The sequence below is a fragment of the Macaca thibetana genome, chromosome 14, assembly GCF_024542745.1.
Source record: "Macaca thibetana thibetana isolate TM-01 chromosome 14, ASM2454274v1, whole genome shotgun sequence".
In the NCBI taxonomy this organism is placed as follows: Eukaryota; Metazoa; Chordata; class Mammalia; order Primates; family Cercopithecidae; genus Macaca; species Macaca thibetana.
Genome location: NC_065591.1, coordinates 7,116,869 through 7,130,455, shown reverse-complemented (window position 1 = coordinate 7,130,455; position 13,587 = coordinate 7,116,869). Strand labels below are relative to the sequence as shown.

At 44.1% G+C, this 13,587-nt stretch overlaps 1 protein-coding gene across 3 annotated transcripts in view; it reads left to right on the top strand.

The window, feature by feature from the left end:
* KDM2A (lysine demethylase 2A) overlaps positions 1 to 13,587 on the top strand; it is a 152,797-nt gene that overhangs the window by 98,172 nt on the left and 41,038 nt on the right. For all 3 annotated transcript variants that reach the window (XM_050756585.1, XM_050756587.1, XM_050756586.1), the window contains 3 exons: positions 4,406 to 4,584; positions 12,818 to 12,924; positions 13,334 to 13,427. In XM_050756585.1, the coding sequence (XP_050612542.1) occupies positions 4,406 to 4,584; positions 12,818 to 12,924; positions 13,334 to 13,427 (380 nt within the window). The remainder of the gene's footprint in view (positions 1 to 4,405; positions 4,585 to 12,817; positions 12,925 to 13,333; positions 13,428 to 13,587) is intronic.

Here is a 13,587-nt window from a genome sequence, read left to right as displayed (position 1 = left end):
AAAAAGAATAAAACTTTGCTTTCCTCTACATTCTTTTTTTTTTTTTTTTTTAAGACAAAGTTTTGCTCTGTCGCCCAGGCTGGAATGCAGTGGTGCGATCTTGGCTCACTGCAACCTCTGCCTCTCAAATTCAAGCGAATCTCCTGCCTCAGCCTCCTGAGTAGCTGGGACTATGGCCGCACACCACCACGCCCAGCTAATTTTTGTATATTTAGTAGAGATAAGGTTTCACTATGTTGGCCAGGCTGGTCTGAAACTCCTGACCTCAAGTGATCTGCCCAGCTCAGCCTCCCAAAGTGCTGGGATTATAGGTATGAGTCTCCGCACCTGCACTCCCCTACATTCCTGAAGGAAAGCATTTACTTGTAATTTCTTAAATTATGGTTAAATACAAATAATATGAAGTTTACCGTCATAACCATTACATTTTTTTCTTTTTGTATAAAACATTTCATTGTCATGAACCCATTTTAAAGCATACTTGTGTAATCAAGTTTTTTCACAGTGTGCAACCATCACCACTATCTAGTTTTAGAATTTCATCACCCCAAACAAACTCCATACCATTGAGCAGTCATTCTCCGTTTTCTCCTCCACTTAACTCCTGGCAACAACAAATCTACTCTTTGTCTTGGTGAATTTGTCTAATCTATATATTTCATATAAATGGAGCTATATAATATGTAGCCTTTTGTGTAGACTTCTTTGATAGTGTGGTTTTTTTTTTTTTGTTTTTTTTTTTTTGAGGTAAGAGTCTTGCTGTGTCACCCAGGTTGGAGTGCAGTGGCACGATCTCGGCTCACTGCAAGCTCCGCCTCCTGGGTTCATGCCATTCTCCTGCCTCAGTCTCCTGAGTAGCTGGGACTACAGGTGCCCACCACCACGCCCAGCTAATTTTTTGTATTTTTAGTAGAGATAGGGTTTCACTGTGGTAACCAGGATGGTCTTGATCTCCTGACCTCATGATCCACCCGCCTAGGCCTCCCAAAGTGCTGGGATTACAGGCGTGAGCCACCACTCCCAGCCGATAGAGTGTGTTTTCTTGGTGTATCCATGTTGTAGCATGTATTAGTACTTCATTCCTTTTTATGGCCAAATATTTCCTAGTATGGATTGACCACATTTTATCCATATCATGAGAAACATTTGTGTTATTTCCATCTTTTAGCTGTTTTGAATAGTGCTGCAGTGAATATTTATGTACAAGCTTTTGTTTGAACACTTTGTTTAATTCTTTTAGATATATGCCTAGGAGTAGAATTGCTGAGTCATATGGTCATTATGTGTTTAGTTTATTGAGGAACTGCCCACCCAATTTTCATAGCGGCTGCACCATCTTATATGCCCACCAGTAGATGTATGAGGGTTCCAATTTCTCTACATTTTTGCTAACACTCATTATTTTCCATTTTTAAAATTATTGCGATCCTAGTGGCTATGAAGTGGTATTTCTTGGCAGTTTTGATTTGACATTCACTTTTTCTTTTAAAATATGAAGGGTAGGTTCTGTCCATTGCCTTATATTATTAGTTATGTTTTGCTATTAATATATATATTCTGCCTTGTCTATTTCACACTGGCCATATTCTTTTTTTTTTTTTTTTTTTTTTTTTTTTTTGAGACGGAGTCTCGCTCTGTCGCCCAGGCTGGAGTACAGTGGCCGGATCTCAGCTCACTGCAAGCTCCGCCTCCCAGGTTCACGCCATTCTCCTGCCTCAGCCTCCCGAGTAGCTGGGACTACAGGCGCCCGCCACCTCGCCCGGCTAATTTTTTTGTATTTTTTAGTAGAGACGGGGTTTCACTGTGCTAGCCAGGATGGTCTCGATCTCCTGACCTCGTGATCCGCCCGTCTCGGCCTCCCAAAGTGCTGGGATTACAGGCGTGAGCCACCGCGCCCAGCCCCATATTCTTCTCTTGGGTGTTATCTCTTTAACTAAACTATAAATTCCTTAGAGACAGGAAGTCAGGTTCTAATGCTACCTGATATATCCAGCCAGGCCACGTGTTTATTTGTCTTACAAGGCAGACTATATATATATATATATATATATATATATATATATGTAAATTTTTTTTTTTCCTACAGCCTCTACCTCCTGGGCTCAGATGATTCACACCTCAGCCTCCTGAGTAGCCGGGATTACAGGCACGCACCACCATCCCAGCTAATTTTTTGTATTTGTATTTGTACTTGTATTTTTTTTGTTTGCGTGTGTATTTTAATTTTTTTGTGTTTTTAGTAGAGGCAGTGTTTTGCTGTGTTGCTCAGGCTGGTCTCAAACTCCTGGAGAGAAGCAGTCTGCCCACCTTGACCTCCCAGAGTGCTGGGATTATAGACGTGCGCCACTATGCCCGGCCAGGCATACAATATTGTCAGCTTTTTATTCTCTCCCTTCCCTGACCACCATTTTCTGAATATTTTAGCTTATGCCTTTACCTCTGCGTGGAATTGTCCCTGTTGAATCATCTTGTTAGAATTCTACTTATTCTTCCCCCTCTTTTCCTAAAGCATTTTCTGATCAGTCTAATAAAAATATGATACTTTCCTTTTGTTTTTACTGCTGCTTGAGCACCTACTTTGTGTTAAACATTTTACTTTATCGATTTTAAATCTTCACAATGGCCCACAAGGTGATACTCATTCTCCACAAGATATTCATATTAGAGAAATTACATAACTTGTCTAAGTAGTATAGGAGCTGAGATTTAAACTTAGGTCTCAGCCAGGTGCAGTGGCTCACACGTGTAATCCCAGCATTTTGGAAGGCCAAGGTGGGCAGATCACCTGAGGTCAGGAGTTTGAGACCAGCCTGGCCAACATGGCAAAACCCTGACTTTACCAAAAACACAAAAATTAGGCAGGCATGGTGGCACACGGCCATAGTCCCAGCTACTTGGGAGGCTGAGGCACAAGCATTGCTTGAACCTGGGAGGTGGAGGTTACAGTGAGCCAAGATTTCGCACCACTGCACTCCAGCCTGGGTGACACAGTGAGACTGTTTCAAAATAAAAATAGAGAAATAAATAGGCCGGGTGAGGTGGCTCATGCCTGTAATCCTAGCACTTTAGGAGGCTAAGGCAGGCGAATTGCCTGAGCTCAGGAGTTTGAGACCAGCCTGGGCAACATGGTGAAACCCCGTCTCTACTAAAATACAAAAAGTTAGGTGGGGTGGCAGCGTGTGCCTATAGTCCCAGCTACTCTGGAGGTTGAGGCAGGATAATTGCTTGAACCCAGGAGTTGGGAGTTTGCAGTGAGCCAAGAGCACACCACTGCACCCGAGCCTGAGCGACAGAGCAAGACTCCATCTCTAAAAAATAAATAAACAAACTTAGGTCTCTTTGGCTCCAAAGCTATTGTTTTCTCTCCACTACTATTTTCTGCTGACTCTTCTGGCCTTCTGCATTTTGTTGTAATTGTTAATAGTCAACAAGAATCTGACACAGATCTTCGTGTCCGTCCTGGTGTCTTTATCATTCTATAAATATTTGTGGAATAAATGAAAAGGGGACTTTGTTCTTCATGAACTAGGATAATTATTTTCATGGGCTAGGATATTATCGACAGGTTTTGGAAATAGCCCTGTTTAACAAAAGAATATGAATTCAAAATCATCATATTACCCACTAAATTATGGATCCTTTATTCAAATTATGAGATAGATTAGGTCAATCTACATCAAATCAGTATAGCTCAGTAAGTAAGAGCTTGACTCTAGAGTGAGCTTGCCCAGGTTCTTTTCCTGGTTTGTTCTATAAGTTACCTAACATCTGCTTTCTCGTGTACGAAGTGAAGATTAATATTTAGTATTTAGCGTTTAGAATTGTTAGGATTAGGCCAGGCACAGTGGCTCACACCTGTAATCCCAGCACTTTGGGAGGCTAAGGCAGGTGGATCACGAGGTCAGGAAATCGAGACCATCCTGACTAACACGGTGAAACCCCGTCTCTACTAAAAATACAAAAAAATTAGCTGGGCGTGGTGGCGGGCCTCTGTAGTCCCAGCTACTCAGGAGGCTGAGGCAGGAGAATGGCGTGAACCCGGGAGGCAGAGCTTGTAGTGAGCCAAGATTGCGCCACTGCACTCCAGCCTGGGCCACAGAGCGAGACTCCGTCTCAAAAAAAAAAAAAGGAATTGTTAGGATTAAATTAGACCTTAGATAAAAGATTCAACAACAGACTGTATGGTAAACATGCATTAGGGAATAATTATTATTATTAACATTACCCATTGTCTTTCCCATTCTGTGTGATTTGATTATGATTATGTTGAATGAGAACTTTTTCCTTGTCTATTACTGAAAATAAGAAAGGATAGTATTTTTCCTTCTCCTTTTTAAAAATATTCTTACTGTATTTAAGGATATTAGTGGCTTCATAGAGATGATCAATGCATCTTTTATGGCAGGGAGTCGTCGCATGGTGGATGTCATGGATGTGAACACACAGAAAGGCATTGAAATGACCATGGCTCAGTGGACACGCTACTATGAGACCCCAGAGGAGGAGCGAGAAAAACTCTATAATGTCATCAGCCTAGAGTTTAGCCACACCAGGCTGGAGAACATGGTGCAGAGGCCCTCCACGGTTAGTGTAATCATTTTCTTCATATTGTCATTGTCACCAAAAGGGTTGTTTTCGTCTGGGTGTTGGTAACTGATGCTTGTAATCCCAGCACTTTGGGAGGTCAAGGCAGGCAGATCGCTTGAGCTGAGGAGTTTGAGACCAGCCAGGGCAACATGGTGAAACCATATCGCTACAAAAAGTACCCCCCCCCCCAAAAAAAAAAAGCTGGGTGTGATGGCACATGCCTGTAGTTCCAGCTACTCAGGCTGAGGTGGGAGGATCACCTGAGCCCAGGAGGTTGAGGCTGCAGTGACGGGTGATTGCACCACTGCGTTCCAGCCTGGGTGACAGAACAAGACCCTGTCTCAAAAAATTAAAATAAAATGAGTTGTTTTTCTACTGTGAAAATTTATAACTTTTTGCACATACCAAGATTAAGCTGAAGGAAAATAAGACTATTTGACAAGAATAACTTGTATTTTTATAAAGATATATTGATACTGTATTTTGATAAGAATAACTGCATTTTCTGAAATCACTTAAAGTTTTGTGGGGGGGGTGAATTTTTAAATTTATTATAATCAAAAAAAAATTTTTTTTTTTTAGAGACAGGGTCTCACAATTTTGTCCAGGCTGACCTTGAACTCCTGGGCTCAAGCAATCCTCCCACCTTGGCCTCCCAGAGTGCTGGGATTACAGGCGTGAGCCACCATGCCTGGGCGTGAAATCACTTAATTTTATATAGGGCCGGATTATTCTGATTTGTTTCACCTGTAACTTAATGTAGGCCCATTGACCTTTGGACGTAACGGAGAGGAGTATTAAAATTCACCCTTGGAGCCAGGCGCTCATGCTTGGAATCCCAGCACTTTGGGAGGCCGAGGTGGGTGGATAGCCAGAGGTCAGGAGTTTGAGACCAGCCTGGCCAACATGGCGAAACTCCGTCTCTACTAAAAATACACAAATTAGCCAGGCATGGTTGCATGCGCCTGTAATTCGAGCTACTTGGGAGACTGAGGCAGGAGAAGCGCTTGAACCCGGGAGGCGGAGGTTGCAGTGAGCTGAGATCATGCCACTGCCCTCCAGCCTGGGTGACAGAGTGAGACCTTGTCTCAAAAAATAAAAAAAAATAAAAATTCACTCTTGACCAGGCATAGTGGCTCAACTTGTAATCCCAACACTTTGAGAGGCTAAGACAGAGGATTGCTTGAGGCCAGTAGTTCAAGACCAGCCTGGGGAATGTCATGAGACCCTGAAAAATAAAAATTAACATTTTTATTTATTTATTTATTTATTTATTATTTTGAGATAGAGTCTCACTTTGTTGCCCAGGATATAGAGTGCAGTGGCGCGATCTTGGCTCACTGCAACCTCCGCCTCCCTGGTTCAAGCAATTCTCCTGCCTCAGCCTCCTGAGTAGCTGAGACTATAGGCCACCATGCACTGCTAATTTTTGTATTTTTTTGGTAGAGACAGGGTTTCATCATGTTGGCCAGGCTGGTCTTGAACTCCTGACCTCAAGTGATCAACCTGCCTCGGTCTCCCAAAGTGCTGGGATTACAGGCATGAGCCACCACACCCAGCCGAAAGGAACTATTTTTATATTAGTAATCATTGCTTGTTTGGTCATGTGGAAGTACAGGAAGACAGGTGGTTAGAATTTAGCCTTCTTGTTAGCCTAATGTGATTTACTAAATAGGAATTTAATGACAGGGATGTAAGAATTCCAGTAACATTTATTTGTAATTTTGTTTCCTTAATATTTCTAGAATTTTATTTTATTATCATTATTATTTTTTCTTTTTTTTTTTTTTTTGAGACGGAGTCTCACTCTATCGCCCAGGCTGGAGTGCAGTGGCGCGATCTTGGCTTACTGCAAGCTCCGCCTCCCGAGTTCTCGCCATTCTCCTGCCTCAGCCTCCTGAGTAGCTGGGACTACAGGTGCCCGCCACCTCGCCCGGCTAATTTTTTGTATTTTTAGTAGAAACAGGGTTTCGCCATGTTAGCCAGGATGGTCTTGATCTCCTGACCTTGTGATCCGCCCGCCCCAGCCTCAGCCTCCCAAAGTGCTGGGATTACAGGCGTGAGCCACTGCGCCCGGCCTTATTATTATTTTTGAAACAGGTTCTCGCTCTGTTGCCCAGGCTTGAGTGCAGTGGCATGAACTCGGCTCACTGCAGCCTCCGCTTCCCAGGTTCAAGCAATTCTCCCACCTCAGCCTCTCAAATAGCAGCGATTACAGGAGCACACCACCACACCCAGCTAATTTTTGTATTTTTAGTAGAGACGGGGTTTCACCGTGTTGGCCAGGCTTGTCTTGAACTCCTGACCTTAGGTGATCCACCTGCCTCAGCCTCACACAGTGTTGGAATTACAGGTGTGAGCCACTGTACCCAGCCAATTTCCAGAATTTTAATTTAAAAATAACAGGATTGGCCACGTTCGTTGGCTCATGCCTATAATTCCAGCACTTTGGGAGGCTGAGGCGGGAGAATCCCTTGAGCCTAGGAGTTCAAGACCAGCCTGGATAACATAGCAAGACTCTACAAAAAGTTTGAAGACTTAGCCAGGGATGGTGGCATGCACCTGTAGTCCTGGTTACTCAAGAGACCGAGGTGGGAAGATTGCTTGAGCCTGGGAGGTTGAGGCAGCAGTGAGCTGTGATCACACCATTTCACTCTAGCCTAGCCAACATTGCAAGACTCTGTCTCAAAAAAATAATAAAATGATAAAAAAAATATATAAATAGAAGCCAGGCATGGTGGCTCATGCCTGTAATCCTAGCACTTTGGGGGGCTGAGGCAAACAGCTTGCTTGAGCTCAGGGGTTGATACCAGCCTGGGCAACATGGTGAAACCCTATCTCTACAGAAAAATTAGCCGGGCATGATGGCATCCCCCATGTAGTCCCAGCTACTCAGGGGGTTGAGGCAGGAGGATTGCTTGAGCCTAGGAATTTGAGACCAGTCTGAGCAACATAATGAAACCCTGTCTCTACTTTTGGGGGGGGAAAAAAAAAAGCTAAGCAGCAACAACAAAAATAGCATAATTGTAGCTGTAAATGTAGAACTTGACCTGGTCAATACTTTACCATTATTAAGATTGTGAGGCCGGGCGCGGTGGTTCAAACCTGTAATCCCAGCACTTTGGGAGGCCGAGACGGGCGGATCACAAGGTCAAGAGATTGAGACCATCCCGGCTAACACGGTGAAACCCCGTCTCTCCTTAAAAAATACAAAAAAAACCTCGCTGGGCGAGTTATCGGGTGCCTGTAGTCCCAGCTACTTGGGAGGCTGAGGCAGGAGGAGAATGGCGTAAACCCGGGAGGTGGAACTTGCAGTGAGCTGAGATCTGGCCACTGCACTCCAGCCTGGGTGACAGAGCGAGACTCAGTCAAAAAAAAAAAAAAAAAAATAGATTGTGAAATGTCTCACTATTCCACATGAAGCCTTTTTTGTGGCATCCTGAATTTATATACTCTGTCCCTAGTTTTTTTTTTTTTTTTTTTTTTTTTTTTTGAGACGGAGTCTCGCTCTGTAGCCCAGGCTGGAGTGCAGTGGCCGGATCTCAGCTCACTGCAAGCTCCGCCTCCCGGGTTCACGCCATTCTCCGGCCTCAGCCTCCCGAGTAGCTGGGACTACAGGCGCCCGCCACCTCGCCCGGCTAGTTTTTTGTATTTCTTAGTAGAGACAGGGTTTCACCGTGTTATCCAGGATGGTCTCGATCTCCTGACCTCGTGATCCACCCGTCTCGGCCTCCCAAAGTGCTGGGATTACAGGCTTGAGCCACCGCGCCCGGCCTGTCCCTAGTTTTAATGATAAAAATGTGACATCAACCTATGAGAGGGCTCGGAAATAGAAAATTATTAAGAGAGCAGAGGCCACACTACCATTATCTTACAGGGATCTAAAACATGACTAGAAAATTTGAACGAGCTATTACCAAGCTCACATTCTAAAAGCAGGTAAGCTTTTTGTGACCTTGCTATGTAAGTAATAATGTTTTATTGGTAGAATAAAAGAGAAGACTTCATGTGGAATTGTCACACATTTCAAAATCTTAATAATGGAAAAGTATTGACCAGGTCAAGTTTTACTTTTTTTTTTTTTTTTTTTTTTTTTTTGAGACGGAGTCTCGCTCTGTCGCCCAGGCTGGAGAGCAGTGGCGCAATCTCCACTCACTGCAAGCTCCTCCTCCCGGCTTCACGCCATTCTCCTGCCTCAGCCTCCCGTGTAGCTAGGACTACAGGCGCCCGCCACCACGCCCGGCTAATTTTTTGTATTTTTAGTAAAGACGGGGTTTCACCGTGTTAGCCAGGATGGTCTCGATCTCCTGACCTCGTGGTCCGCCCGTCTCGGCCTCCCAAAGTGCTGGGATTACAGGCGTGAGCCACCATGCCCGGCTAAGTTTTACATTTATAGCTAGAGGCCTGGCACGGTTGCTCACACCTCTAATCCCAGCACTTTGGGAGGCCAAGGTTGGTGGATCACTTGAGCCCAAGAGTTCGAGACCACTTGGGAAACTGAGGCACAAGAATCGCTTGAACCCGGGAGGCAGAAGTTGCAATGAGCTGAGATGGTGCCACTGCACTCCAGCCTGTGCAACAGAATGAGACCCTGTCTCAAAACAAACAAAAAACATTTATAGCTACAATCATGTTATTTTTGTTGTTGCTGTTTCTATTGGTAGAATTCTTATTCCCCCCATAGTATATCCCTTCATTTATCTAGGTCTTTTCCAGTATATTTTACTAGTGCTTTTTTAAAAACCAGCTTTATTGAGGTAAAATTGATGTTCAGTAAAGTGGACCCCCATTTTTAAATTTTTTTTTATTTTTTATTTTTGAGACGGAGTCTCACTCTGTCGCCCAGGCTGGAGTGCAGTGGCACGATCTTGGCTCACTGCAACCTCCGCCTCCTGGGTTCACACCATTCTCCTGCCTCAGCCTCCCGAGGAGCTAGGATTACAGGCGCCCGCCACCACGCCCGGCTTATTTTTTGTATTTTTTTTTAGTAGAGACGGGGTTTCACTGTGTTAGCCAGGATGGTCTCGATCTCCTGACCTCGTGATCCACCCGCCTCGGCCTCCCAAAGTGCTGGGATTACAGGCGTGAGCCCGGCCGGACCCCCATTTTAAGTGTGCATTTCAGTGAGTTTTGACAGACATATTTATTGATGTGAGTAACCACCACAATCAAAATACAGAAAATAAGCCAGGTGCAGTAGCTTACGCCTACAATCCCAGCACTCTGGGTGGGCAGATCGCTTGAAGTCAGGAGTTCAAGACCAGCCTGGCCAACATGGTGAAACCCTGCCTCTACTAAAAATACAAAAATAAGCTGGGTATGGTGGTGGGCGCCTGTGATCCCAGCTACCTGGGAGGTTGAGGTGGGAGAATCGCTTGAAATCAGGAGGCAGAGGTCACAGTGAGCCATGATCACGCCACTGCACTCCAGCCTGGGTGACAGAGCAAGACCCTGTCTCAAAAAATAAATAAATAAATGGTGGGGCGCGGTGGCTCAAGCCTGTAATCCCAGCACTTTGGGAGGCCGAGACGGGTGGATCACAAGGTCAGGAGATCAAGACCATCCTGGCTAACATGGTGAAACCCCGTCTCTACTAAAAAATACAAAAAACTAGCCGGGCGAGGTGGTGGGCGCCTGTAGTCCCAGCTACTCGGGAGGCTGAGGCAGGAGAATGGCGTGAACCCAGGAGGCGGAGCTTGCAGTGAGCTGAGATCGCGCCACTGCACTCCAGCCCGGGCGACAGAACGAGACTCCGCCTCAAAAAAAAAGAAATTCTTCTTTCTGTGAATGAATGCATGGTAAAAAAAAAAAAAAAAAAAAAAATACTCTTACATTCTGAACCCTTCCTCTCCCCATTTAGACATGGGAGCTTACAGTGTATTAAGCAAGTACTTTATTCATTATTCTGTTAAAGGCATTCCCACAGACAACACACAGAGATGGGAGATGGTGGCTACTACATTAAGTAACTAATGACCCACGGAAAAAATAAAAGCATCCAGGGCTTATTCAATGTTCTGGGACCAGTGGATGCTTGGTTAAAATTGTTGGCTCCGTGAGCATGGAGCAGCAGGTTAACCTTAACAGTTGCACCTCGTCTTGTTTCTTCCATGTCAGTGGTGATGCTTTCTAAATACTCTCCCACAATTAACATCTGGGTATCCTCTAGACAACTGCTTCATATCATGCACAACTGTATGCATTTGTCTCGATTTGCATTATAAGGGAAGTGACCAGATACATAGATGTTACAAAGCTTACCAGATACATGTTTTTTGTAACCATATTAGTGTAAAATGTTGCAATTCGTATTGCTTTCACTTCTCTTTTTTTTTTTCAGCCAATATTATTTAAAAGATTCCTGACTGGGCCTGGTGGCTCATGCCTGTAATCCCAGCACTTTGGGGGGCCATGGCTGGTGAATCACCCGAGGTCAGAAGTTCGAGACCAGCCTGGCCAAGATGGTGGAACCCCGTCTCTACCAAAAAATACAAAAATTAGTTAGGTGCAGTGGCAGGCATCTGTAATCCCAGCTACTTGGGAGGCTGAGGCAACAGAATTGCTTGAACCTGGGAGGCGGAGGTTGCAGTGAGCTGAGATCGCACCACAGTACTCCAGCCTGGGTGACAGAGCAAGACTTTGTCTCAAAAAAAAAAAAAAAAGATTTCTGTACTCTCACATTATTTCAAAATGGTAAAAGTGTTTACATTTAATCCTTACAACATATCTTTGAAGTAATTATCTTAGTTTTGTGTGTGTATGGTTTTGGGTTTTTTATTGAGACAGTCTTGCTCTGGTTGCCCAAGCTGGAGTACAGTGGTGATTGTAGCTTACTGCAGCCTCAAATTCCTGGGTTTAAGCAAACCTCCCATCTTAGCCTCACAAGTAGCTAGGACTATAGGTACATGCCACCATACCTGGCTATTTTTTAATTTTATTTATTTAATTTATTTTTTTGAGATGGAGTTTCCCTCTTGTTGCCCAGGCTGGAGTGCAGTGGCACGATCTCGGCTCACCAGAACCTCAGCCTCCCAGGTTCAAGCGATTCTCCTGCCTCAGCCTCCCGAGTAGCTGGGATTATAGGCATGCGCCACCATGCCCAGCTAAGTTTTTTTTTTTTTTAGACGGAGTCTCGCTCTGTTGCCCAAGCTGGAGTGCAGTGGCGCAATCTCTGCTCACTGCAAGCTCCGCCTCCTGGGTAGACGCCATTCTCCTGCCGCAGCCTCCCGAGTAGCTGGGACTACAGGCGCTTGCCACCATGCCTGGCTAATTTTTTGTATTTTCAGTAGAGACACATTTCACCATGTTAGCCAGATGGTCTCGATCTCCTGACCTCGTGATCCACCGCCTTGGCCTCCCAAAGTGCTGGGATTACAGACGTGAGCCACCGCGCCCAGCCTAATTTTGTATTGTTAGTAGAGACAGGGTTTCTCCGTGTTGGTCAGGCTGGTCTTGAACTCCCAACCTTGGGTGATCCGCCTGCCTCGGCCTCCCAAAGTGTTGGGGATTACAGGCGTGAACCACTGCAACTGACTTGTGTTTTATTGTGAAGAGCTGGGTTCTCACTGTGTTGCCCAGGTTGGTCTTGAACTCCTGGGTTTAAGTGATCTTCCCACCTTGGCCTTCCAAAGCTCTGGGATTTCAAGCGTGAGCCATTGTGCCTGGTCTGTCTTAGTTTTATAGATGAGTTCCAGGGCCTTATATAGTCTTGAAAAGACATGACAGACCTGGAGCTTCTTATTCCCAAGCTGGTAGTTTCTGTAGCACATTGTCAATACAAGGCTACAAATCCATACTGGATTTTTTTTTTTTAAGCCTAACTTTTGGCATCTTAATTGTTCTAACAATGGTATATATTTTGCTGAGTTTATAGATACCTTCCAGACAATACCTTTTATTGGATTAAAGATAAAACAAATTATATGAGTATTGACATAGAAGAGAGTTCATAGTTATACACTATTGCATCAATAATGATTCTATTTTGACTAGTTCTGTCTTTACTATTATCATTTGATGGAATTATGATCTTTATTCTCATATAACAATTATTTCTAGGATGGTTGCCTAGTAATCCTAAGATTCGCCAACAGATTGTTTTAATTTACTTACAATTAAATTATAGTTTTTTGTTGTGTATTTTAAGAAATTCTGCTTTTCTTGACTTTAAAATTATCTTTGACCCCAACCTTTCCCTTGGAGCCCAAGTGTTTCCTCCTTCTATTTAAAGGTGGATTTCATTGACTGGGTAGACAACATGTGGCCAAGGCACTTGAAGGAAAGCCAGACTGAATCAACAAATGCCATCTTGGAGATGCAGTACCCTAAAGTGCAGAAGTAAGTGAAGCGCCCTGCATCTTCCTCCGCATGCTGTGGGAGACCAAAGTAATAGCAAGGATTTGCTTCTCTCTTAAAAGCTTTGCTCTGTATCCTAAATGATTAAAAAGATGAATTATTTAAAGATTAGACTTCACAGTTCCACAAGGAAGAGTGTATATGAGCATACCATAGCACACAACCACATGGTTAAAGGAAAAAAAAAACTTAACATTTTAGTCAATAGGGTAGAAAAAAACCCACCTTTTTCTGATAATGTGATGACTTGAAAATGCATTGCTTTTTCTCCTTCTGGAACTTGATTAGGTGGAAGATAAAGGGAGTATACAAGAGGAGAGTATGGCATTTTGGTGGGGCAGATGTACTTTCTTCCATCGGTACACTAATGCTGCTGCTTTTTTTGGGTCAGGTACTGTCTAATGAGTGTTCGAGGCTGCTATACTGACTTCCATGTGGACTTTGGTGGTACCTCTGTTTGGTATCACATCCATCAAGGGGGAAAGGTATGGTCATAGTTGTGATAGGGGTTGGAATCTGAAGTTGGTTATGACTTTGCTTCAGTTCATGTATGCTTAATATACCCTGGAAATGAATCTGTTAGGGAATTGTCCCCATTCATATCTGGAAAGAATTATAGATTAAGTTCACCTTCTTGGCTAGTGT